This window comes from Echiichthys vipera (assembly GCF_963691815.1).
Source record: "Echiichthys vipera genome assembly, chromosome: 12".
Classification (NCBI taxonomy): Eukaryota; Metazoa; Chordata; class Actinopteri; order Perciformes; family Trachinidae; genus Echiichthys; species Echiichthys vipera.
The window spans coordinates 16,661,430-16,688,939 of record NC_139837.1 but is presented as its reverse complement, the minus strand read 5'-3'; the positions used below and the strand labels follow the sequence as shown (position 1 = coordinate 16,688,939).

Genomic DNA, 27,510 nt, shown 5'->3' with positions numbered 1-27,510 from the left:
CTTTTATCCAACAGGTCCACCCCAACAAGAGGCAAGACCGAGCAGCCAATCAGCTGCAAGGATTCAGGATTCCTGTGGATCATGGATGCATTATACGCCCTCTCGGATACATATCTGCATTTTCCTCAGGACTATCAACGAGGAAGGGATTTAGGCTACAGAAAGAAAGAAAGGAGGGAACGAAATGACGAAGAGGGGCAAAATGCTGAGAATAAAAACGACATTACTGTAGAAAAAGAGACCTGAAATCCTACACATTGTAGGGACTTTACATATGGCAAAAATAAGAAACCTTAAAACTACAAGATTACATCATTACACTACAGACATTATAAACTCACGGCAAAATCATTGCTTATATCATTTTTCGTTAGGAAGTCAGGCCTAATTAAATCGTCTATTTCACACCTCTTACTCGCCTTTGAAATGCTGCAAAAATACCTCAATCTCCTAGAATAAATCAGTACTGCCTTTCGTTGAATGGTTTAGAGAGAGAGAGAGAGAGAGAGAGAGAGAGGGAGGGAGAGAGAGAGAGGGGGGAGAGAGAGAGAGAGAAAGAGGGGGGGAGAGAGAGAGATCCAACTATGATCTCTCTGCTCAACCACTGGCTCACACGAATAGATAATTGATCTCCAGATGCTATGGGAAACTCATCACACGCAAATCAAAGGTCCTCCCAAAAACGACAGCTGGACCCACTCTGCGCTGCACTGCCCTGCACCGCGCTAATCCCACAGCAGAAACACAGACTACAGAGTGGATTAAATCACAGGAACATTTCCCCAGAGAAGGGAAATTATACAGAATATGGGGCACAAGTGTAAGACTAATAAATTATTATCTGATCTGTTATAATTTATTATCTTATAATAATAATAATAATTATTATTATTATCATCATAAAAACATCTGAACATTACACTGAATCATTTCTATGGCTGGAAAGTCATGTAGGCCTATTATCTGTGTGAAATGATGGCAAACATCTGGTAGATGAAATGTGCTGTTTTATTGCTATCATTGAGACAATTAGTTTATTTTTAGTTAACACCAGAATTTGGTTGTTTTGTGATTTTATTGCAGAAAAAAGAGGAACCCATGCTTATGTGTGTTATGAGTCGTGTTTATTTCAACAACCCTGTTTATTCTTTTTTTTCCCTCCAAATTTCTTTATTGAATTTTTGCAAACAGGCAAAGTAAGACAACAACAATTGCATACTGCGTTAGAGCGTCTGCTTTAAAGTGGAAAAGAAAGACAAAACACCCCAACATTAATCCCACTATCCCTCCCAACCCTGTTTATTCTAATACTATTAAAGATGCAGACCATCATTTATTCTTGGTATTTCAGTGTCAAGTCATATAATGAGAGCGTTGAAGAGTAAAAGAGAGAATACTCTCACTATCATTAAGCTAATTGTCGATTTGTGCCAAAATTTAAACTCCAGAAATAACATGAATATATGTTGTTTCCCTATTGGCTCGTGTTATTATTTTACATTTGCAGGAGTTCTTTTGTAAATCAGTTAGAACAAAAAATAAGAACTGGCCCATTTTGTGTGTGTTGCGAGTTTATGGTTTGCTTTGCACACACATCTTGCATGGGCATCGTCACAATGATAATGCAATAATAATGGAATAATATATCAAGTAAAATAATAAAAACTAATTGTGCAGACCCATGCATTTGGGTCACACAAAATGGACAACACGACTACATAACCTAAAAGCACATGAATTGTGACTTAAGGCAGTCTGATCCTCAACATATCGGCCCAGAAAAGTCTTATTTATATATCAAACAGGGTGAAATGAGCTGCTGATTAAGAAGGAGAAAAATATTGCTGCTGCAATTAGTGGCTGGCCAGTTGAAACTAATTAGGACCTATTTAGTGGAAATTCTATTAATGAAGAAATCAATGTTATTAAGATATGCTAATGACGCATCAGCCTGTTGGGATCAAGTCATTTATTAACATGGAAGGGTGTGAGTCAGGATGACCCGTCAATTACAGGCAAGTGACTGCCCTCTCTCACTCCATCATCACTTCTGCTGCAATCTATTTTTTTTTTTTTGATTGTTTGTTGATAGTGCAACACTTCTCCTCTCTGTATGGCTTTTCATAATCCATCTCCTATGGCTGCATGCTGATTTACATGCAGAAGAGAGGCTGCCTAATAAGGCTCTAGATTAAGGGAAGATTTAGTTCAGTCATACGTGTTCCCCATCAAAGACCTGCAGGATCTGACGGCTGCAGATTAAAAAGCAAACAGCTGTTGACAATTTTTGTTTATTTGCTCCCACCCCCTCAACCACACATCCTTTCTCTCCTTCTTTCACTCCCCAAGTTTTCCTGGCATTTTTAGGCTTAGAATTCAAAATTAGGAACAGTGTTCTCAAGCCTTTTGACAGGATGTTAATGGCCCAGACATAATAAGCAGTAAATGCATCCAGCCTGTAACCTTCAAACAGGTGTACCTCTGAAGCAGGTCAAAAACGGATAAGCAGCTGCAAGCAAAAACGCCCACTGTAATGAATATCATATCCTGCTGATGTGACTGCTAAAGCCTGAAATGCATTTGTGATAATGACTAAGCAGACAACTTTTTCTTTGCAGCAAGGTCACAGCAGCGCTCAAAATACAACTGAATACATTAACTGATCCATAGAAGGTGCATTTTTGCACATATATACGGAGAATCATTTCTCAACAAGTCATATCCCATAGATTAACTTCTCTTTATGAAGCACTGGTGCATTCACTGTCTCTTTTTTATTGGGAAAATGGTGTAAAATTCTTCATCTGCCTACAGACTAACAGATTCTACGCAAATATTTCCCCTAAGAAATAAGGATAGAAACTTCAGTCTGCAGTGCTGATTCAAGCTGGATCCTCGGTGTGAAAACAGGTTGCAGGACAACCTGATGACAGCACACATGTAGAGCAGAGTCAGGGGAAAAACTAAAGCACAGCCAGAGACCCTGCTTTCCCAAAGCACTTGCAGGGCGTGATGTGATGCGTTGCCCCCACCTCCTTCTCCCCGGTACAGAAAGAGTTTGCAAGCCCCGCAGTTTTCTCATGGCTCGTCCACAATGGCATGTTTGGTAGCTGCCCGTCGACATTGCTTAATTAGGCGAGGAGTTGATTAATTTGCACTAATTGACAGCTAATTTAAGGACTCAGGGCACATTGGATTGACATTTGTCGGGGCACGGGGGCTATGTGAGGTCAAGGCAATGCACTGCAGATGGATGGATGAAGGAGCTCTGATTTTTTTTTCTCCTCCGACTGACCCGTTTCTTGAAAAGGCTGTCTGGCTGGAGGGAGGCTGCGGGTGACATGCAGCCACCAGTGCGTGCACCATATTGAGGATGTCAGGTCGTTTACCATGTCAACGCCCTACAGACTGAATGTTCATCAAGTCAGCGTCAACAAGTGTCCACATGCAACAGTCCCAATGACTAATGACTGGGTGACCTCCAGGCCTGCTCACAAAAACATTTCACAATCACTTTCTCATAAAAGGTTTATAAGTTGCAATGAATTTACTCAAGTATTGTACTGAAGCACAATTTTGAGGTACTTTTACTTGAGTATTTCTAAGTCATCCTTAAAACCCTATAGGCTACTTAGGTTATACTCCAATGCAATTTAGAGGTAAACATGTAATTTTTATTCAATAGGCTACATTTAAGCTATTTTAAAGCTATAAAGTAAGAATTTAAATAAAGGCATGATACATTGTTATACCAACAATAGCCTATGAAACAGTTCAAATCAGCTCTTGCAATTACAACAGTAGAACGCTTATTTTGATTGACATAAATTTAGCTTAAAATCGATTTGCATACTATTTACAATGCAGGACCTTTGCTTGTAGTCTAATTGAGTCATTTTTCTTACAGAAGGAATATTTGAATATTGAATATTTCCCCGACACTGGTACGTTGAAAGTACAGTAATGGTTTTACAACCCAGACCATATGTGGGATGCTAGGTTTGACGTTGTCGAGGAGCTATATATGTTAATAAGTCATTTATAAGCAACAAATGGCTTTTGTCCACATGCTCTGCAATATTTTTTTCTGAGCTGGAGGAGGATAAACATTTATTAATGATCTAAAAAGCATCAGTGAAGGATTTACTGATCATTAATAAAGCCACTTTTTACAATATAACCATATATATATTATATGGTGCCTTATTAGAAAGTGGTTCTTACCCATATGTACATTTTAGTAGGCCTAAGTTCATTAATACGACAATGTATCCATACTTAATTCTTTAACATTGGGCTAAACCTCTAACAGCAGCAGAAAACACTTTTTTTTATTGCTCATATTTTCAGGGACAATTTTGCAGTTATGTACATTATTAGGTTATTTGGATCACCCGTGGTGCTTTAATGTAAAAAAAAACAAAGCCAAACAAAGAGAAAATACAAATGACAGCACTTGAACACAGCTAAAATTAAATATGCTTTCTACTCCCCATCTGGCCATGCCTCATTCTTTATTTGGATCCGCATTAGCTTCTACAGTGAAGTGATCCTGGGGCCTACGTGAAAGCGTTCAAGGCTCCACAAAGTCCTCTCTCCCTGTCCCACGACACCCGAGCAGCACACACCGAGGAAGCCACTCTCTCCGAAAGCCGCACACTGTAAATAATCCGTTTCTTTCAGGAGGGGTGAGCCAGGGTCCGCGGGAGGCAGGGGGTGAAGCCACCGAGGCAATGGCAGCCTCTGTCCGTGTGAATCGGAAAGACGATTAGGGGCTTATTAGCGACCCGGGGAGAAGTGTAACTTGTTGGGAGTGAGCGACCAGAGCCCCAGCGACATCTCCAACAGAGAACAGTCCGAGGCATTGTCTTACCTAATTATGGCGGATGGACTTCTTTTTGTTTCCCATTCGGCATGCCTGTCTGATTCCCTTTTTGCCTGGCCGCTAGCTCCGACAACGGCGAAGTGTGCTAATTAGAAAAGAAATGGTCCTAGTAATTATGTCAGCTCTCATTAAAGGCGCTGACAATGAGCAATATTATTTTTACGCAATGTTTTGTGTAGGGGGACCCTGCTTCCAATGCTCATTAAATGGAAAACATGCCCTGGAAGGCGGGGAAGGACTCTCACGTCCGAGCTCTTTATATGTCAGCAACCGGTGAGGTGGCATCAAGTTAGTGGTCTAATTAAAAGTTAAAGAAGAAGAAGAAGAAGAACTCCTTTATTTGTCCCGTGAATGGGGAAATTCAATTTCACTCTATTATTTTTCATGTTACACACACAGGCCCGAAATACACACACATGCACAAACAGGACCTATGTACATGCAACCAATGGAGAGATGTTAGAGCGAGGGGGCTGCCAGTGACCGGTGCCCCGAGCAGTTGGGGGTTCGGTGCCTTGCTCAACAGCACCTCGGCAGTGCCCAGGAGATGAACTGGCACCTCTCCAGCCACCAGTCCACACTCCATTCATTGTCCACACAGGGACTCGAACCAGCAACCCTCCGGTTCCCAGCCCAGTCACCTATGAACAGGCTCTAAAAGAACTCAAGAAGTTTAGATACCTGAGAACTTAATCATTCCAGGGGGCTTTTCAATAAATACGACCATCCTTTCATTTTAAAACTTTATTATCCAACTTCACAAATTGCAAAAAGAAAAATGTAAATCAGGTTTCAATAGAAATAGGAATAAATAGGGAACATTTCATCAAGGCGGGTCTACGAGCACAGAGAAAGTCAGCGAGAAGTAATCATTTTAAAGTTTTTGTGAATGTGAAGGCATCGATCTAGGAGGACAACTGGCGCACTAACATTTTTTTGTTGTTGCTCCAATTTATGGTTTGAGTGCAAAGTCTGTGAACTTTGTCGTGAAGGTCTGAACATGTCACCCATTCCCTGTTGCTTTCAAACACACAAAAGAGCAAAAAACAAAACAAAAAACCCCCTGTGTCATTTCTTGGGCCTCTTTAAGATGTTCAGAAACTTCCCCCTGGTCATTTCCCTGGCTGGAAAACAAGAAGACACAACACAAGATATTAACACCACTGTTCAGGTTTAGGGCATTTTGTTTCTCAATATTATTCTTGTAAGACAGCAAGACTCTAGCTTGCTTTAGATCATTTAAAAAATCCCCCATAAGTTGGTAAAATCAGTCTTCCACAATATTTGCCTGCAGCTCTACAACCACTTCAGAACTGTTGTTTAGTAATGCAAAGCATGTATTTAATATCTACAGTGTCACACCGGGAGGTAATTTATACAAACATCTGTTCATTCGGGACATGGAAAACAACATAAAATGGAAGCGTAGCTCCCAAAGACTCTTGTGATTTGCTTGATTGCTGTCTCAATGTAGTGAGGCACAAGACCTCAGACTTACGCATGCATGAAAGTGTGTGTTCGTGTGGATGCAAGATGAGTGAGAATAGAAGCAAAATGTCTCTATTAACCTCAAGTTGCGAGTACAGAATATGGCATATATGTATGAAATAAGTGGCAAATGACAAGTAAAATAAGAAGAAATTAATCACTTTAAAGGCAAGAGAGCAATATTAAACTAAGCAGTAACAAAGAGCAATACATGTGGTTATTATAATTAACCCTTTAGGCTGGTGGTTTCCAAGCCAAAGGGGTTGAAAGATAAATATGAGGGGTCATAAGATATTCTGCTACAGTACATAAAATGAAAATAATCGTTGCTCTTCTTTTGAAATTCTGGATAATCTGATTACTTCAAACAGTACTTGAAAAAAAGTTGAAACTAAACAATCTAAAAAGGGAAAAACACTCACAGGTTAATACACACTGCATTGTATTACATGTATGAGACCAACATTTCACACAAATGTCAAATGTTGTCATAACAACTGTAGGAATTCTCGAGTTGGGGCAAAAAAGTGTTATGTGGGTTCGCAGTGACCTTGAGTCCAAGTGGATGTTTGTGCCAAATTAGAAGAAAATCCCTCCCGAGGTTCCTGATATATCACGTTCACAAGAACAGAGAGATAAACAAGTGAAAGGTTAGAGCCTCCGGCCACAGCTGTCACCGGCGCGGAGGCATGTTCCCTTACTACCTTTTTTATAGTGTTTTGATGCTCAAGTTTGGAAATATAGTTCACATGAGATGAGATGCAAAATCTTCTTGGATTTTGCATTACCAGGTAAGAATGGGTTTAACAAACAAAAAAGAAGAGAGAATAGAATAAAGTATATTTATGTCTATAGTTGTATGTACTGTAATTATTTTAGTAATGCATAGAGTTTCTTGTAATATTCCTCATATCACATATTGGCCACGTTTTCTCCTGTGTAAGGCAGCTTCTTAACATTTGGTTGTAAATTCTATTGTTGAGGACGGCGAAAGGTTCAAATGTTTTAACTTTGGACAGAAATGCCGTCTACCTTTACTGTTGCTAATCATTTCTGTCGGGCTCGTCCACCTAAATGTTATCTGGTTTGCCATCTACCATCTGCCAGAATCCATATGAATTCAGCATAACCCCTATAAATTAACGTATTAATAATTGTACCAAAATTACAGTTACATAATTGACATGATGATACTGAGTGAAAATATTTCCCAGCTCTACTACATACCAGGATTTTGCACCAACTCTGTGCCACAGACAGACCTACAAGAGAATAGTCCCTGTGGAAGGCTCTTTGTGAAACCATGTTCACTGGGAGAGCAATGATTGCTGAGGCTTTTCTGTCAAAGACAAACCCTTGCGTCACCATAGTGACTGTAGGGACTTCACTGCAGCATCATCATATAAACCCTGGAGATGCACCATCCAGGTATAGTAATTACTCTTTGTTAAAGATAAGAAGAGGATCAGGCACTCGGCTTCACTACGGTTTTTATGAGCTGCAGAGATCACCTCAGACACTGTATTCAGTTTCTAACTAACCCTTTACATCACACAAATATAAGACTACGGAGCTGCAGAGAGAGGACTGATTTCAAATGGGCCTTTAGCAGAAAGTCATCCACCTTTATGACGCCTGCAAGAAGAATATGATCAAGATCTCAGCTGGCTGCTGTCTGCCTGTGTGCTGGAGTGAAGGGCCCCCGCCTTTCTCGCTCACGGCGGCTAATGAAAAAGCCGGGCCAGTTAGTAATTTAGATGAGTTGCCCAGTGTGGAATGATAATCGTGCAACTGGGCGTGGGGGCCACGTCACCTTGAGGTGTCCCTCATTAGGTTAAAGATGATGCTAATTGGAATGGGATGAATTCATTTTGCACTCTGCTGTCTCTTCAAATCACACTAAACAAAGTCATCGGGGGACCACTGGACATGCATAGGGTGCTTTAGATTGAAATGAAGCCATCAAAATAAGGCGAGAGAAAGCAATTACATCGGTATGACCCTAAAGCTGCAAGTGCGCTGATGTAACTGTGTTATTAGGAGCAGTTACACACAGGACGGTAAAGGGTATTGTGGATTTTTAAGGTGCCGTGCTTCTCTCTCTCTCTATCGTTGTCACTTTCTCCATCTCTTGATGAGCCCAAACTGTAAATCAGATCAAGGATGGCTGTGCCACTCCTCCTGAGACCCCTCGCCCCACTGAGCGTCTTATTAATTATGGTTCAGTTCAGCCCTCCTCTACTCAGATAGAAATATCATTGATATCATCACATTAAAGACCCCATTAAACATAAATCAGTGCTCAATTTATGATGTGCGGTTCTCTTCTTATAAAAAGCAAATATGGGGTGAAGTGTTCAGCAAGTTATAACAGGATATGAAAGGTGGGGAAGAATGCAACACAAGATGAACTCTAAGTAAAAACATACGTATAGTGGGACCACTGAAAGAGCTACAATGGGGCTTTTTCGCGTGACTGAGAAAAGCCCAGATGTTACTAAGAATACGAACGATGGCTCTGTTCTATTTAAGTTACCCAGTAAGCCATCAGTGTGTTTCCATCCACTTATATACCCTAAATATCAAACTCAAAATATCACAAAATACTTTCTACATTTGATTGAGGTGGAAAGTTTGTGGGGCAATAAAAGCTGCCACAAAGTGCAATGGAAAAATCAAAATGTACATGAAGCATGGGACTGAAACTTCAAAGCCCCTATAGAAACTGAAAATTGTGTGTGGAGCGATCACAAATGAATACATTTTCATTACGTTTTCCACATAGTGGTTTGTTTGTGGTTTGACTGACACTTTTTATCATGTCATTGCGCCCTTATGGCACCATGAATTTAGAAAAACTGCCACCTTGATGAAAGAAACTTCTAATATTTGCTCATCAGTAGTGGATTTGGAGTAGTGCATTTATCCACCTTCATTTGATGATCGTCATCATATTGTTACCGATAATGTATTTATTATTTGTACTACATTTGGATGGAAACGTGGCTAATGTGACAGAGAGCCAGTTTGTAATACCAGGACCCTGAAATTGAAGCAGCTTAATGTAATTCAGTCATCATGTACACGTGGGACATGTCAAAATGTCTTCTGTCAAACGGTTTTGTCTAGGTAAAAAAAACAAAATGTGACGATAAATGGTGGAGTTAAATAAAAATGTTAAACTTTGCCACGCGCGCGCGCGCGCCCCCACCCACCCACCCACCCACCCACCCACACACACACACACACACACACACACACACACACACACACACACACACACACACACACACACACACACACACACACACACACACACACACACACACACACACACACACACACACACACACACACACACACACACACACACACACACACACACACACACACACACACACACACACACACACACACACACACACACACACACACACACACACACACACACACACACACACACACACACACACACACTCTTTGTCATACAGCAGGGGGGATCAATACTGATTAGTGGGACTTAGAGATTTGTTTAGTTGATTAGAAAGGTCAATTACTAATTTTGCACTAAGTTAATCAGCATCTTGTTACCACTGCCATCCATACTGAAGGACACCTTATGGATTCTGTGGACCATCTCCTCGCCCTGTTGATCTGTTGCTATCTGATTATCATTCAGCCCTATCTGGTCTGAGGTTCTTTCACAGTCTACCGTGGTACTTTAGCAAACACAGCCGTACCATACTGAATAGAATACTTTGACTCATATTAGATACTCTACATTGCAATCCATTTTTATCAATAAACAGACACAATAGGTAAACAAACAGAGCTTAGCCAGGTTATCATCAGAATGAGGGCCGAGGAAATGTTGGCAGAGAGGCCAGTATGGAACATATAACAGAAGAGCCCGCTGAAGGCTCCAATACCCGACAACTAACACATCAGCCCGGTAATAGATTTAGCCCTGATTAACAGCTGAATATGCTCTGAGACAATTCAAAATGTTGCCCTTTTCTTAAAATTAAAAAGCAAAGACTAAAAACTACCCTGCAGGTAATTTTGCGGTGAAAGCCAAATGTTTATGCTGTTTTCTGTTTTGCACTGGTAAATAATTTTCATTGGGCGAATCCCAGGTGGCTCAAATGTAAATGCAAGAGGCGAAGCGGGGGTGTAACATCTTACTTTCCCCTCGTTTATGGTGAGTGATCTGGGTGTCATTGTCACAGCCTACTCACAGCCCCCACCACCGCTCCCCTGTGTATAAAATGAGAGTAATCATCACTTCACCCCCCGGCTGCCTCTCTTGATGGCACGCTCCCGGTGAGCCGCTGGACCCCTGTTAGCTCCAAAGACAGATGACCACCTGGGTTAACTGGAGTCCTGGACCCCAGCCCTGACTGCCCCAACTCACTTTCATTAAGAGTTAAGAGGACTTATCTGACCCTCATTGCCCATCTCCGAGTGCTGCTCAGCTATTACGGGCTGTAAGCTTTATTTAATGGATTTAACATTCTCTTTCACCGCCCTCCTCCCTCGGGGGGACAAGGGAGACACAGAGGAGATGACACACAGAAACACACAAGCAAAGAAACACTTGGCGGCACACACATTCAGCCGACGCCCCCACAGCACCCCCGTTCTTGCAACACATACACCTGACGCTCATGTTTGTGTTCAAAATTCAATTACCCACTTATTGATACTTCACAGGGATATTTAAGATGCAGACACGAGCTGTGATTTCCCAGGGGAGCCACTGGTTCCTCTTTATGTCCCAACTGAGAGGGCCCACCCCTCCTCCTCCTCCTCCTCCTCCTTCTGCAATGCATTTTCGCCTGGCTGACACACACACACACACACACACACACACATTCGCACACCAAAACAAACACAAATGCACCTCCCAACCCCTGCCCCAGCCTATGCCTGTTCAAGAGGTGTCCTTATTAATAGGCAATCAGTCAAAAATCATTCATTAAAAAGCCTAAAAGGTTTTACACCCGCACTATGATTAGCTGGGAAAGAAAATCCAATGAATTCCTAATGCCTTTATGGAAATGAGGTGTCATTTCCGATCTGCTCAGGGAGGCGGCAGGCAGGCAGAACTGGGGAGCGGTGTGTGAGTGTGTGTGTGTGTGTGTGTGTGTGTGTGTGTTAAGCTCAGCCTGCCTCTGCTTTCACACAGCACCAACACTGATCCTGCTTGAGATATAGACAGGCTCTATCAGATTCAGCTGCAGCCTGCTCGGCTCATGTCATCCTGTTGCAAAAATTTCTGTGAAACTGCTAAAGATTTTCCAACCATTTACCAGGACCAAAGCAGCAGCACTGTTATAGAACAGCACACCCAATAATTCATAAAAGATGTTTTTCTACGGGAGCCAATTTAAGAGAACTAACCACACAAGGCTCAAGGTTACTGAACATTAAGATGATAAAAAACTGAGGCTCAAATACGGAACCATCCTTGAGGCTTCTTTCCCTTTTCTTTCACAGATGGTGTGTCACCATGAAAGAGACGCACCACAATTATGCCATTCATCGCAACTATGAGCCCGCAGAGACACAAGAGAGAGGTGAAAAGAAGAGCATGGTGTAGTAGTAGAGGTGAGGAGGAGGCGGAAGGGTAGTGGCTGGAAGAGGCATCCCCTGTTCCTCATTCAGCGGTTGTCAGCTCAGGTACTTCATAACCGCCCGCCCCGCGGTCAACCCGCCTGATGGATTGATGGAGGCACATTAGCACCAGTGGGGCCCAGTGAATGCAATCATATTCAGCAGCGGCTCGCTTCTAATAGGCCGGAGATTGATCCTGAGGGTGAGGAGGAGGCGGTGGTGGTGAATGCGGGCCCATTAAGAGCTATCAGGGCAGGGCGACCTTCAGTCTCACCTTCACACAGGCAGAGGCAGAGGGGTCAGCTTGGGTCTATGCCGGGTGGAGTACTCCTCTTTACTCCTACAACAGGTGGTCTTACACCCAGAATACAGTTAGTGACAATGTTTTTACCTAGTTATCAAAGTTTTTGATCACTTTAATATGGTGACGTCACCAGAATGTTTTTTCCTGAGCTTAACAGGTTTTTCTCATGTGCTTGATTTTCTCATAGTAAAATAGCTAAGAAGATTCCAGTCAGGTCCATAGCCCAAATTTGATTTCAGTTTTAAGTAATCTTTTACTATGAGGTATTTGATTTCATTTTTAAGGGTACACCCTCAGCTTTATCCAGCCCCCGTTGCGAGTCTATCAAGACACAGTTCACTTGAACTCTCTTAAATCTTAAAGGCATACTTCATCCTCAAAATGATTATTTGTATATCATTAGTCACCTCATGTAACCTGGAATTCTTGAAGAAAAATTTACAAACGATTGAGAGTGAAGTATTCCTTTAATGACAGGTTTTTCTACAACTTCTGCCAAGTGGCATTTTGGGAGCCGTGTACTATGTGTGACTATCTCCTAAAAGTACCACCCTGGAACTATAATCATATTATTAGAATAAAGGTATTCACTCAAATATGTTCCCTACAAGCACTGTAATTTGCTCACTTTTTCTGTGATTGGTTTCAATTTGTTCATGAGCACAGTCCTATCCTAGATGGATAAATGGTGCGAACATTAAATGGTATTCAGTAGCCTTGAGCCCACAAGTGTGATAGAGCACCATCACCAACTCCAGCATTTTGGTTCTCAGTAGCCGAGGCCCTCCAGTGCATCCCAAAGGAACACTCAGCTTTCAATTACCTCCAATAACAGCACTTATCAGAGTCCTCAGCTTTCCCCAGAGACTCGGGGCTTGATGCCCCCGCTCAGCGGCCCACGACAGGGGCATTCATCATGGGGTGGAGTAACAGCTGTGGTCTGAGGAAGAGGCACGCGTCAAACCCCTCTGGGACTAGACCTGGCCAGCGTCACACAGCCATTATTGGAGGTGCTGGTGGAGGAGGGAGCGTGGGAGGGGATTAAGGGTGTGTTACACCCCCCCTTCACATTCATGTTCATACATATGTACAAACATGAGAATACAGCAATATGTGCAAAGTGCAAAATTTGCAAGAAAAAGCAGAAAACAACCAAGTACTGCTCGTGTACTCTAGGCATAGGGGAATGGTGTTGTTGTAATAATGTTTGGTCCAGGTCCTCTCTCCCACTGCAGTAGGGGAGTTTTCACTGTTTGATTGTGCTCTACCCATTAACCAGCTTCCTCTTTAATGGTCCACATGTTGAAGGGGGAGGGGCAGTAAATCCTGTCTGCCTGCCCTCGCTCTCTGCCGTGCCTCTGCGGTGTCTCTGCGGTGTCTCGTTTACGGGTACTGAAGAGTGCACAAACATGATGAAAAAGTAGCTGAGATTTACAAGGCCTCCCCTGACAGGCAGGAAAAGGAGAAAATTAAACCAGAGAGCATTAAACAGGCACCCATTACAGGGCTGCTCCGACACCAATAATAACCATCATTGTGTCCCTTCATCCCAAGGTACATGACATGATTGCAAAGCCTGGAGGTCTGCACCTGTGACAGCTAACATCTTTACACCAGCCAGATGACATGCTTCTGCAGGTTTAGGGTAGTCAGGGAGATTAGACATTTTCACCGGTTCCCTACACCTTTCATGTCAAATTAAAGCACTTTTCAAGCATTTCCAGCACCTTGCCGCTATGATAAATTACATATTTATATGCAGTACATACAGTATACTGATCATTGCACTTCTTGATCACATTAGATTATTATTGAACTATAAACAACTCAAATTATGTTTCGTAACAACATTCTACAGAAAAGTGATAAATTAAAAAAGAAATCCCAGTTTCATGTTTTAAAAATGTGTCACCTGTTTGTAAGTAGACTTGGCATTCTATATAACCTACATGTTAAGCAGTTTCAAGCACTTTTTTGACAAGTGTTTTCAAAGATTTCCAGAACCTGTAGAAACCCTGCTTTTACAGCTAAATTGATCTGCAACTTGTGGTCTATGCAGATACAGCACATGCTACACAATCTATAACCTGTTAATAAATAGTCACTCTTTCTGTCATGATTCCTGTAGTATGTCCATGTGGATATTTCTGCATTACACCAGTGCGGCAAAACATTCCCATCACTTTGGAGTCAACTTCTTAGCCTAAAGGTTATCTATTTAGATAATTACCTTATGCATCATTCAAATTTCATCAAAGATGTTTGATTCGTAAGCACAAGCGGTGCAACATTTCAACTGTCTCACGGTCTACACCACATCACAGACACACATTCAACTTAACTGACTTGGAAAAAGAAATCTATGGATATTAATTTATATCTTCCATCCCATTAAGGGGGGCTATACCAGAATTTGTTATTGTGTGCTATTTTTAGTTGGAAAAATAAACACCCATTTTTCTCTCAGAGCACTTAGTTGCATCAATGCTAATCCACATGGATTATGACAATGGAGGCAGCAGAGAATGGATTAAAAACTAGATTTTTGCATCAATCCAATGCTTGAGCACTTCTTCTATTGGCTCTTGTGGGCATAGCATTGTTTCTTACCTTTTCCATTTTTTAAGATTGAACCAAATCCATTATTTTTTAAAATAATGTCAAAGTCAACTTATTTCTTCTGTTTGACGGGAAAGTGGGAGAGTTGATTCTAAATTTGTGAACATTTCTGTCATTCTGTCTTTGGATAAAACATACAAGGCTATGTGCAGTCTAGTTATTCAGGTTTTGAAAGTGAAAGCACACAAGGATGCTGTAAAATCCACCAGCTAGATAAAGAAATGCTATGAGCACCATCTAGTGGTAACATGACTAACTTGCAGCTGTTATCTGTGCATTTGCATACTTCTCACTTTTAGATTTTTAAAAGTGTTGTTCAAGTACTTACACTCCTCTAGACCCAGCTGGTAAGCAAGGTTCTGAAGTCCTTTGACCTTTTCCATCAGGTTGGCTGTGGTCAGACTACCCAGCTCTGCAGATGGAGAAGAACAGGACCCATAATGAAAGCTCTTAGCTGTGTGTAACTAGTTTCAGCAAAATGTCATCCTATTTGACAGGATTAGGCGTGTTCAACATCAACTGAAAACATTACAAAAATAACAACAGGTTTAGTGTTTTCTGCACATTACCTTTCAACATTTCAATGTCCTCACTCTCTAGTTCAGCCATCCATTTGGGAGGTGAATTTGTGATGGGCTATGATGCAAAACACAACAAAAGGTCTCAGTAGACGACTAGATTTATAGATCAGGCACAATATATCACAGTATGCCAAGCCTATTTAATTATCTAGTTTGTAAATCAAAGTGAGCCACAGTGAATCTAACTCACATTTTTACAAGATGCAGCAAATTCTGCAACTCCAGGCACTGTATGGGAGAGATTACTGGATAATTAAGATCACAGCAACATACAAACAAACTCTATAGTGACTACACAAGAGCAAGGAGAATGTAAACTTACACTGCTCTGGCCACAGGTCCGGTGACGCTCTGTCCAGCTTCTCAAAGCTCAGCAAAGAGCTCTCAAAATCGTCACCTATAATGGCACAAAATGTTCTGTTAATATTTTTTCTATAGAAAATGCTTACATCGCATATTTGTAAATAATCTAATGGCGCAGTTTTAGATAGAGTAAATACTTGTGGTGCTTTTACCCAAGTGACTTTAAGTACTGTGTGTACTCCTTTTTTATTGCATGTATCTCTCTGATCAACAACAGTGGAGGAATTTAGATCAAAATGTCACTACTAGTTTTAAACTAACATTGCTGACCTTTTACTAAATATTGCAAACAGACCCAGCACTGTCTTTAACCTCTGACACAAACTAGGCTACATTTTAAAACAATGAACCCTGTAGTGTATTTTATGAATACATTTTTTTGTAAAATGTACAAGCTAAACAACATATCAGCACAACATAATGTTATGTATGTTTGTGAGTGTTATACACATGTTTTCTATTGCTGTAAATTATGTCATGCACTCTGTTATATAGAAAACCAGAAATAAACATGCATATACACGTATATACAATATAAAATATGCATGAAAGTGGCCATCATGTAAGACAAAATAAATAAATATAGGTGAGTTATTTCTTCACGATAGATAGTTCATTTTTAATGGTAAATTCAGCTAAATGTATTCATAATATATAATTCTGTTAGTCACCACATGGTTAGACAATTGCAGCGTAACAAAGGCATGACTCGGTATGATGGCATATATACAGTAAGTTTTACACTATAACAGTGCTGTTATGACCCAGTTTAAAAAGTAGTACAGAAATATGTTTTTCACAATGTATGGGGAGGAAGAACGAGTATTTTGACCAGACGATATTTATTTGTTCATTTAAATTATTTATTTTCTATGGTGAATACATTTTGTAACTATGTATGTATTGTTCTTTACTGTGGTGTGTGCATATAAGTAGCAAATTGTAATGACTGTGTTAAAGATAAGATATGATATAAATCTGAAGCCATTCATTCTGGTTATTATTATATAGTTATGGAAAAGGGGTAGGATTAAATAGGCTTTTGCTTCTTCTTAATAGTTTTTTTGTTCCTTTAGTTTTAATTGAATTTATTTTTTATTTATATGTTCGAGATTAAGCATTCATTCATAATCAAGCACTCATATACAGTCTGCAGTCATAATAACAACGTGAAAAATGCGTGAACAACCGAAAGACCACCGTCAGTAAACCTGTGAATGTTCCCATTTGTCCAGGTCATCGTTCTCCCCAAAGCACTTTCAGACAAAAGCAACTGGACTTGGTTATTTGTCTAAGAAAACGTTTCACCTCTCATCCAAGAGGCTTCATCAGTTCATGTACGCATCTGACTAGGCTGGGACTCGTCCAACTATCTGGTGTGAAGATCCAGGCATTTAACCTCTCACAAGGCCGATGATGTCACTGAAACCCTTTGTGTATCTACTGTTTGACTCCCACCACCCCCTGAAACACAAGCGTGGACTTATCAGAACCCTGCGACACAGAGCTGATAACGTACCCACCAGCTCACAGGCCCAAGGGGAAGAACGCAAGCACCTGAGAGGCGCCCTCACAACTTGTGGTTACCTTAGCTGGACCTTTGTGAAAAAGGCAGCTGCTTCCAGAAAGGAAAAAAAAGAGGTTGAAAAAGAAAACAAGAGAAATAACATAGTCATCCTGTATGTGGCTGGGGTATCTGAGAAACTCAGGAGGATCTTCAACGAAAATAGCATCCCTGTGTATTTCAAACCCAGTAACACAATCAGACAGAGACATCCCAAGGACAGAACACCACACACCCACAAAAACAATCTGGTTTATGCTGTCCAATGCAACAAGGAATGCAAAGATCTCCAACTCCTCAGGCCTGGACTCTGCTGTCCACTTACATCTCAAGGAGAAAGCCCACTCCTTTGATGACAACAATGTCCAAATCTTGGACAGAGAGGACAGATGGTTTGAAAGAGGAGTAAAAGAAGCCATCTATGTAAAGAGCACTAACAAAGTCCAAACCAACTTCCCACCAAGGACTCTCACTCTAGACGGTCGTTGGCACTTCGAGCGCAAAGGGTTCCAGTGACACCATCGGCCTTGTGAGAGGTTAAATACCTGGATCTCCACACCAGTTAGTTGGACCAGTCCCAGCCTAGTCCTGGTCCTGGACCAGTCCCAGCCTGGTCAGATGAAGCCTGGATACATGAACCGATGAAGCCTCTTGGATGAGAGGTGAAACATCTTCAAATAACCAAGCCCAGTTACTTTTGACTGAAATTGCTTTGGGGACACCGTCAGTAAACTCTATAACGGATCACAATGTTGTAAAACCAGAACACTGTTATCCACAGTATAAATACAAGTGGTTTAATCTACATTTAGTACAACAGCAAGCCTCAGAGACTACCTATGTTCACAGCTGTGTGTTTTTAACAGTTGCAGCTCTGTGGGTCAGGCTGCGGTCTGCTGTGCTTCCCTCTACCCTGGTCAGAAACAACACTGGGGCTAGTGAAGGCTTTAGCCAACGGTTAAGAAAAACATCTCCAAACAGTAAAAATACAGCGCTAACATGTGTATTCTTTCGTCTCGGCATGTTCGTATAAGACGGCATAGGAGTCGCTAACGAGTTATTGTCCTTAAACGTGTCAGATTTGCAGTTTATGCTCAGCGGCGCAGGGTAAGGAATTAGAATTTACCTCCATTCGGAGACGCCATCTTCAGAATAAACACGTGACGAACGACAGCCAATCACAGCAGCCGTCCTCGGAGCTGACGTGTAGCGGTGTACTTCACAAACACGCAACAAGGCGGCCCGCTGGTTGATTTTAATGGTCTACTGTATTATAGGCCCAGTATTACAATGCAGCATCGAAGTGAGGCTACACATGTGTTTTCTGTGATGATATGGAAACTACTGAACTTTTATTTTCCCACTGCATTTATTATGAAGCCTTTTGGCTGTATCTACACGACCCATGGATTCTCAACTTGAACATGTCTCCTACAAAATAAATTGTTTCTGGACTTGTTATGGCCAATACCAAAGATGAAGTGACACTATCTTTAAATTTAGTTCACCATGAATTTACTTTGTATGTCAAAGTTTATTTTTTAAACTCTTGTTTTATTACAATTTTGCACCTTTGTAAGCACCTGATCCTTTATTATACTGTGAAGAATTGTGAGCAATATTGTTTGTATATGGATTTTATTACTACAAATAAATAAATGAAAAAAGTGAGGCAGATGTATAAAAATACAATATTTAGATTAGACCTTTTTGGGGGTGTTCACAGCATAACCACCTCCTGTGACTACATTAATAAGTCAACACAGCTGCATGTCAAACAATCTATCATAATCTCATATTCTCTTTTCCTCTTTGTAGCTTTTTTTAATACAGTCTATGGTTTGTAGCTATTCATATTAAGTTGTGTTCATATTTTCTATGGGGAATACAACCCCATTTTATAAATAATGTAGTAGAGTTTGAAAAATAATCAGATTTACACTTCTTAGAAGTTTCATTCAAAGTGACCTAAAAAAGTGTGTTCATTTTTTGCCTCTTCTAGCTGTGGTTGTCCTCATCCTCTACATTACACCATCCAAACTGACCCAAGAGTCCCAAATACATTAAGGATCAGAAATGGTTAATCATCAGAATTGGTCCTTTTTGAAACCTTTTGAATTAATTAACTTAAAAGAAAAGTCAATTTATCATCATTTATCCCTGATTTTGTGGCATATCTTATGTTAGTATCTGTAAATCCTTACTTCTGCCCATCTTCTCATGAAAAATGTTTAATATCAAAGAGGCTCTCCCAGGTTAAGTAGAATAGTAAAAAATATGCATAATGAAAAGATATTATGGTCCAAGGTGATAATATTGATGATTTGCACATATAAGCACAGACTACAAGAATATCACAGTTTATTTATCATACTGAAATATGCATATGACACTGAGAGTCAGTAGTAGTCTTATAATATTAAAAAAGCCAGTACTGAACAGCACTAATACAAAAATACCGGGCACTAAGATCAAGACAATAACAAACTAAAATACAGTCTCTGTTAGCCTCTAACTATGTAACAATAGGTGTTTTCTTTGAACAGGAAGACACAGCATTTGAACTTTACTTTCAGCAGCTGCTTTCAGGCACTTTAGCTTATTACTGTTACGTAAAGTATACACATTTTCATATACAAGTCTAGGATGTAAGATGTGTTGTAAGTTAAGGCAGTTTGGTGAGGATTAGTGTCCAGATCTTTATTCTCAAAAACTCCACAACCCTCAAGCTTTCATATTGCACTGACTCAGGTCTGTCTTGAAATGTTATGTGAGACAAATAAATATGTGGACAGGTAAAGATCCTATGGTTGTGTAATTCAGTCAGTACCTTATGGAAATGATCATTTTGCGTAAACACTCTAGGACAATAACACTGTGCGACACATGATTGATTAAAGTCCTTCGTATTCAGAACAGTTATACATCACAATATTGTGTCTTCTTCATGCAAAGTTGACTAAAACTCCCAGGAGTCCATCCACTTCAGACCAGCCATGGCGCTGCCCGGCTCGTGTGCAAGAGGACCCGTCATCCCGTAGGAGAGTGGATGGAACAGGTAGAAACTGAGAATGGAGTACAGTGATTTATAATAATCACCTTTAAACTTGAAAATGTGTCAGGTCCTGCTTCTAGTCTTTGTGCTAAGCTTAGCTACAGTGAGCTAAATGCCGGCTGGCTGTAGCTTTAACTTTAACAAATATGAGAGTAGTATTGATTGTCTCATCTAGCTCTCTTCATCTACATGCCAGTGCAGATTTTTTTTGGAGCGTTTCAAAGGCATTTTGGGAGTATCGAGGAAAAGTGGTTATTAAAAGAATGGATGTATAATGCCAAGGAACCTCATTAAATGCATCACAAATTGATGATAAACCGTTTATAACAGTGTAAGAATGAACTACAATAATGTTTTCCTTCACAGTAGTTGCTGGTCACCTCACCTGTAAAGAACACTACACAGCAATACCATGTGCCCAAGTCTCTGCAGCCAATCAGAATAAGGTGGGCGGAGTAGGAGGTCAGCGCTTTTCAACAGAACATCAAATGTAATTCCTGTGAAAAACAAAGAGATTGTTGTAAAGTAGTGTAATGCATTACTAATAACATTTCATAATAATATTACTAACCCCCCCCCCCAAAAAAAAGAAGTAACCCTACTCTTACTGGCATCTCCCTACTGATATGAAATCCATTCATACCCTGGATTCATTTAGTTTGGGCTTGTATGGATTCATGGGCTGCAGAAATAAAATGAAAAATAAAATTTGGAGCCTCAGTTGCACTTACCACCGATTACCCTGACATTCAGTGTAAAGTCTGAATTTTGATGAGAAAGGACGCTATTACCAATTTTGTAGGGTGTAACGGAAAAGTAATATAATGAGTAGTGTAACGAATTACTGTTGGCAGGGTGTAATAAATAAAGTAAAAATATTTGAAAAGAGTAATAAATAAAAAAAAAATAGACTAACAAGCCCAACACTGAAAAGGGGACATCGTGTGACCCAAATTGACACAATCTGTGTCCTGTTTGCATGATTTCTAAGCAGATGTACAGTGCGGATGTTGAAACATGATGGACAATGATATATGCAGAAGGTGAAAGTCATAGACTCAGAGAAGGTGGATTCATTTTGATGCAAATTGTGGTAACTGACTAAGTACAGTACTTCAATTGGCTTTACTTCATGTAGTATCGTTTCTTCTCTTCCTCCTTCCTCCCTGAAAACCTCCGGTCTATGCGGAAGTAGCCAAAATGCAGGGAGATGTGGTACCTGTTAGCATGCTGCTGAAGAGCATTGCAGGGAAGTAGTGATGGTAGTAGAGGACACGTCCCATTGTATAGAAAGGTGCATAGTGCAGCAGCCAACCGAGGAGCAGCAGTCCTCCTTCTCTCATGAGCACAAGGGAATACTCTGAAAGACAGAGTGGAGTACAGAACATTCATTTGAGGTTTAAATTGTCTTTTTACTGCTGCTGCAACAACCACAATCAGTCTGTATCTCTGCCAATAATCATACCTATTCTTTTTGGGCTCAACAAGAAACCTCTTTGGAGGGCTATAGATGCCACGGCCACCATGATAGGATACATTCCCAAACTGGCCAGGTTCATCCACCAGACCACCTGACAGACAGTATATGTAGCATTAATGTTTGTGGGTCGGACAAGAGTGAACAGGAAAAGGAAGCAAACTTTAGACAGACTTACAGGATTCCCAAGCAGGTAAACGCGATACTCTGTATCATTCACTCCAGAAAACCTCAATCCCTTCACAGAAATAAACCAAGAACATTTGTACTTAAAAGTGGTTATGTATTTAATTTGATCTTTATTTTGTTATTTAAAAAAAAGATTTTAGTAGATCATTCAATGCACCTGATAGTTGATGGGCCAATGCCAGGGTTTTGAGTTCATCTCATTGTCTTTAGGTTTCAAGCCACTGTTACCCTAAGAAGACATATTTTATGTCAATAGATGGTTTCTAATAAAACACATACTTTAAGCACAGATGGATAACGATCTTAACTTGTTGATTCTTACTCGTATCATAACAATGTGGGACTCCAGTAAGATCTCCAGAAAATGGGGCTTCAGGACGGACAGACTAATGTTGGGCACTGTCAGCACATACAAGAGGAAGAGGAACATGTTGGTTAGTGTTTGACACCATGAAGTGCAGACAAAAAGCTAGGAGCACAAGGACTGTTTTATCTTACATTTGGGATTGATATGATCTTCAATGTTCCACTGAGAGCTTGGACTCTCCTTCAAGTAGGGACTACAGGTCACCTCCACCTGTTCCCAGCCCCTAAACAGAAACAAAACGTGTGCTTTGACTGTCAATAAACATGAACTATCTTAAAGAGAATAAGGTGGTGAAGAGAAGACTTGTTTTACCACTTAGGGAGAGTCTTGCCAGAAGAGTAAAGCACACAACCAGTAGCTCGGTGCAGAAAGCGGACTTTGCTACGCAGCACCTTCACCGGGTCGCCCTTCCGGCCTCCACACACCTCCACCTGCCACAGGTCATTGGTGTCACCTGTGCCATTCTAAGAACAGGCCAAAGTAGAAGATGTGTTTTAAGCTTGGGGACATATAAATATTCATAATATCTGCCGTATTCTTCGGATTAAAAGTCGCTCCGGAGTAAAGTCTCACCAGCCGAAAATGCAAAATAAAGAAGGAAAAAAACATATATAAGTCGCACTAGAGTATAAGTCGCATCTTTTGGGGAAATTTATTTGATAAAATCCAACACCAAGAATAGACATTTCATCTTGAAAGGCAATTTTAAATATTAATAGAATAGAGAACAACAGGCTGAATAAGTGTACGTTATATGACGCATAAACAACGAGCTGAGAACGTGCCTGGTATGTTATCGTAACATATTACGGTAAGAGTCACTCAAATAACTATAACATATAGAACATACTATACGTATACCAAACAATCTGTCACTCCTAATCACTAAATCCAATGAACTCTTCTTCCTCTGTGTCACTTCTGAACAACTCCGCCAACTCCAAAGGTAGACAATGCGCCGCTTAGCTCAAGCATTAGCAGGTAGCATCTTTTTTTCCACAATGCACTTCTGCCATGACCCGCCCCCGCCGAATTTTGACTGGTTGACGTGTGTGTGTGACGATTGCTGATATACGCCTAGTCTCTTACGTGACTGAGATAAATAATAGCCCGGGCTATTATTTGATATTTTACAGTAATGTGTTAATAATTTCACACATAAGTTGCTCCAGAGTATAAGTCGCACCCCCGGCCAAACTATGAAAAAAACTGCGACTTATAATCCGAAGAATACAGTAATAGAGGGCTGTAAAGTGGGAAAAAGTAATTTCTTTTAGTGCAGCTTTATGTCATGGGTCTACTCACAATGCCATAGCCTGTAACCTGGAAGTGTTTCTTGGTCAGAGGGGCCTGATGGAGGTGAGCGTGAAGGTTACGGGTTGTTCTGAAAGGACCAGGAAATATGACGGTACATTATCGCAAAAACATGCACACAATGATCACTGCATTCAGATCAGTGGACATATGTGTTTAATTTCACTGCTCTGTGAACTCACGATACTTACTCTTTGTGCTCCAGGCGAATGATGTCTCCATGATGAACCAGATCAGGCGTCCCAGATCGAGCTTTATAGAGATAAACAGTAGAGTCTCATACATTAGTTCCTTATGACTTAAATGAATGCTATTGGTATCTCTAAAGAGTGAATCGACCCCATCTGCTCACATTCATTATCACCCTGTCTGTGGACCAGCCAGAAGTTGTTGTAGTCCTTATGGAGATAGGCTGTCACCTGTAAGGAAATAGCAGAGAAGACGGTTTATTTCTCATAAATGATCACAGATAATAGCATAATCAATTATGTTTGAACCTGTAGCCTTACCTGCTGCTGCCTTGCTCCCACTTCCTCTGGGTATAAGTGCCAATGAGAGTGCAAATAGCCTCCAGCAATACGGAGGTTTTTTATTGTGATGGTGGAGCCATATGCCAGATCTACATAAGAACAAGATATCGCCTCACATCATTACAAAACACAATAAACAAATGAATTAAGACAAATGACTTTTGAAGAGCAATAAACCTTTATAATAAAACCATGATATGTTACTATTTGAAGACAGCAAATATTTTAGCCCATCTGGCTGCCATCAATACCAAGAGAGTGCCTACAGTCTCCCTTTTCAAATAAATAATATACATAATAAATGATTGCTTTAGTAAACACAGCTGCCGTGTCTTGAGGTGTTATTCACACACGTGTTTGAGACTCACACTCAGGCATGGATGCGTTGTGAAGATTGTTCCCAATTAGACGGGACTGAAAGGCTGAACTGAAGAAACCGTCTCCCGGCCCACTGGTGAGAGAAAACCATCATGATTACCAAAGTGCAGATGTCATCACGTAGTATTCTGTGACAAGCAGTAATCATGCTGGATTCATAATGTCACAATCACCTTTTGTTCAACACAACAAAGTGGATTGCAAATATTGTAACATAGAGAAAGAGTGGAAGCAGGATGAGTCCAACAACCCGAGCCAGGAAGTGCTTTGCAATTTCCACCTGGAGCCAAAAAAGAAGGTCGGAGGAGCCAAACAGTCAAACCTCTAACATTACTCATCAACACAGTTAGTTACCTGTACCAATTCTAAATATACTGCTGGTTACCAGTGAGAGGCTCAGGTCTCCCAAAAGTCTCCAGAGGTCCCAGACTGTGTTCAGACCCACCAGCAGGATGACAAACAGACCCACAAACTTTACCCCCAATGCCCCAGCAAGGTTTACACCAGTCAGTACAAGCCACAGCCACCAGGAGACACTAAAAGACCTGAAAGTAAACAGTAAACGGGCAATCAATTGTGTATTTACTAATTAAAGAGTTAGAAAAAGGACCACATAGCATAGTATGCCTAAATACCACACAATGAACATTATGAGAATGCAAAATCTGTTCTTACTGGAAGATTGGCATAGGACTGTGCCTACAATTATTTGATCATACTGATTAATCCATCATTTTTCTTCCAGCAATCACTTAATCATTTAATTAACAAAATTGCCTAAATAAAGCCAAACGTCCATCACAAGTCCAAATAAGATTATTAATTAAAGTATTTTTCCAAAAAAGAAAAGAAAAAACTCAGCAGTTTTCAATATAAAATCATGTGAAATAGAAAAAAAGCAAGTCATCACATATACGGCATTTTTACTTGAAGAAAATAGTGGAATATTTGGTGATTAACTGATTGAAATTATCATATTTTTATCAATATCTGTTATAACTTACTGTTGGCCATCTCATTGGGTTATCAACTACACGTTTCACCACCACATTGCACAGAAGAAGATAGAAAAAACTAGATAAAAATCCAAATCCTACCTGTATCTCTGCTGGTTGAACTTGACCATGCTCAGCACTGCTGCCATGATGAAGAACATGAGTATTGGGTCTAATAGGATGTACTGGGAAATGGTAATAAAGCCAGTGTCTGTCAGGAGGAGGAAATTGAGCACAAACTCATTCTCCTCATTAACAACAGGGGGATTTGAAATGTAAATATATGTTCTTAAGGTTCAGGAAAACCAAGGATACTGGAAGGTTGCGTAATTAGTGTATTGCAACGTCAATGTGTGTTTGAGATGTGCAACTGTTTTTTAAAAAGATGATTACTCACCAAATATGAGCAGGGTCGCAGTGATGAGAGCAGCAGTGTGAGACCGAGACAACTCCAGCATTATGAGGTAGGCAAAGATAGGGAGGCAGGAGCCCAACACGGCACAAAACTGTAGGGAAAGAGGCAGAACAGGCACACCAGATGTCATGTCCTTTTTAAAGTTAAACATTCAAATTGCATTTTAATCAATCAGAAAGGGGCAGGTTTTCTTGTGTGGAAAGCGGCATACCCCTCTCATCCCCCAGTAGTTGTGGTGTTCATATTTATCTCCTGGCTTAATGAAAGGAAAGGTGCCATCATAACCAGTCATGTAACCGGCGAGACCTATCAGCATCTGCAACATATAAATGGAGATCACTACTCATACTAGAGAGGTAATCCCTGAAGACACAACACAAACGGGATGATCTGTGGTCTCACTTTTCCAAGAGGAGGATGGACATCAAAGAAGAAAGTCCTGTTGATGTAGTAGCTTCCCATCTTTCCAAAGTGCGTCTCATCCCAGCTGAAACACCACAATTCATCATGTACAGAACACACTGAGTTGCACAAACTCAAAATTCATGCATGACCTTAACTCACCACACATGAGGCGGCTCTGTTATCTTGTAGAGGCGTGTGGAGAAAGACAGCCCCACCACCAACATCAGCAGCAGCACTCTGCTTGGGGGATCCTTACTGAGATTTTCTCTAGGCGAAAACTGAGCAGATGTCCCATTTGAAGAATGGGTGTCATCTTCTGACAAGTTTCCAGCAGTTGGACTGTTTTTGTCCTTTACCAAGGGAGTGGGTGATGTTTGGGGGGTCTTTTCTGTTGTTGTTGAAATGATTTTCCTGTTTCTCAGTGTTGAAGTGTCCCCTGTTTTGTTCCATTGTGTAATGTATTCTTCCTTTGCCATTAGGGAAATTAAACCTGTAATAAATTAAACCAGACCCCCTCCCAAACCAGGTAAGTCTAATATTCTTAATATTCTCAGTTCTCAAAACAGGCGATATAGACAGAGAACGTCTCACCTTTCCTAGTCAACAACTTACCACGCATTAGTTACATTGTAGCCAAGCTATAAAGGCATGTTCAAAGATAACATACTTATCCTAGCTTGCTAACAGAGTTAGCGGCATTCCGCACAATAGATGATAAATTTCCTAACGGCCTCTGTCGCTGCAAATTACCGATTTATTCTTCAAAAGATTCACATTAGCAACACAGCAAGAACCACGAGAAGCTGCAGCACCACTTGTCGACACACGTATGAAGCGAGGCGGTTTCTGGGAGGTGTATTTCACTGTGTCATCTGTGAGGGGATGATGTTGAAGGGTAAACACAATTTCCCAGAATGCGTCTGGGAAATCTCCTCGTCCCCCGGTCAACCAATGGGAAAAGGGGG

At 40.7% G+C, this 27,510-nt stretch overlaps 2 protein-coding genes across 3 annotated transcripts; both read right to left on the bottom strand.

The window, feature by feature from the left end:
* Nucleotides 1–5,680: 5,680 nt before the first annotated feature.
* lin52 (lin-52 DREAM MuvB core complex component) lies at nt 5,681–18,565 on the bottom strand (the record flags this gene model as incomplete). Its single annotated transcript, XM_083923836.1, has 6 exons — nt 5,681–6,009; nt 15,241–15,324; nt 15,482–15,548; nt 15,684–15,721; nt 15,816–15,890; nt 18,547–18,565. 6 exons carry the CDS (start codon nt 18,563–18,565, stop codon nt 5,954–5,956), a joined length of 339 nt encoding a protein of 112 aa, XP_083779962.1. The 3' UTR covers nt 5,681–5,953.
* Nucleotides 18,566–19,830: 1,265 nt separating this feature from the next.
* On the bottom strand, nt 19,831–27,293 carry pomt2 (protein-O-mannosyltransferase 2). Of its 2 annotated transcripts, XM_083924850.1 has the most exons (21): nt 26,705–27,293; nt 26,543–26,627; nt 26,352–26,456; nt 26,123–26,231; nt 25,828–25,936; nt 25,116–25,275; nt 24,904–25,010; nt 24,721–24,803; nt 24,332–24,441; nt 24,175–24,241; nt 24,014–24,074; nt 23,814–23,892; nt 22,821–22,972; nt 22,640–22,731; nt 22,464–22,540; nt 22,299–22,370; nt 22,131–22,190; nt 21,941–22,046; nt 21,695–21,835; nt 20,861–20,972; nt 19,831–20,485 (listed from the first exon to the last, which is right to left on the bottom strand). In XM_083924850.1, the coding sequence occupies exons 1-21, from the start codon at nt 27,019–27,021 to the stop codon at nt 20,380–20,382; spliced, it is 2,310 nt and encodes a 769-aa protein (XP_083780976.1). In that variant the 5' UTR covers nt 27,022–27,293; the 3' UTR covers nt 19,831–20,379. The 2 variants fall into 2 exon arrangements, with proteins under 2 accessions (XP_083780976.1, XP_083780977.1); XM_083924851.1 differs by lacking the exons at nt 24,904–25,010; nt 25,116–25,275.
* Nucleotides 27,294–27,510: the final 217 nt, after the last annotated feature.

Excerpts from the sequence above, each read along its gene's own strand:
- pomt2 (XM_083924850.1), bottom strand. The coding sequence starts at position 27,021 with ATGGCAAAGGAAGAATACATTACACAATGGAACAAAACAGGGGACACT. Across the intron at positions 26,628-26,704 it reads ACAGAGCCGCCTCATGTGTG|CTGGGATGAGACGCACTTTG; the intron begins GTGAGTTAAGGT and ends GTGGTGTTTCAG. Across the intron at positions 22,973-23,813 it reads AGGTTACAGGCTATGGCATT|AATGGCACAGGTGACACCAA; the intron begins GTGAGTAGACCC and ends GCCTGTTCTTAG.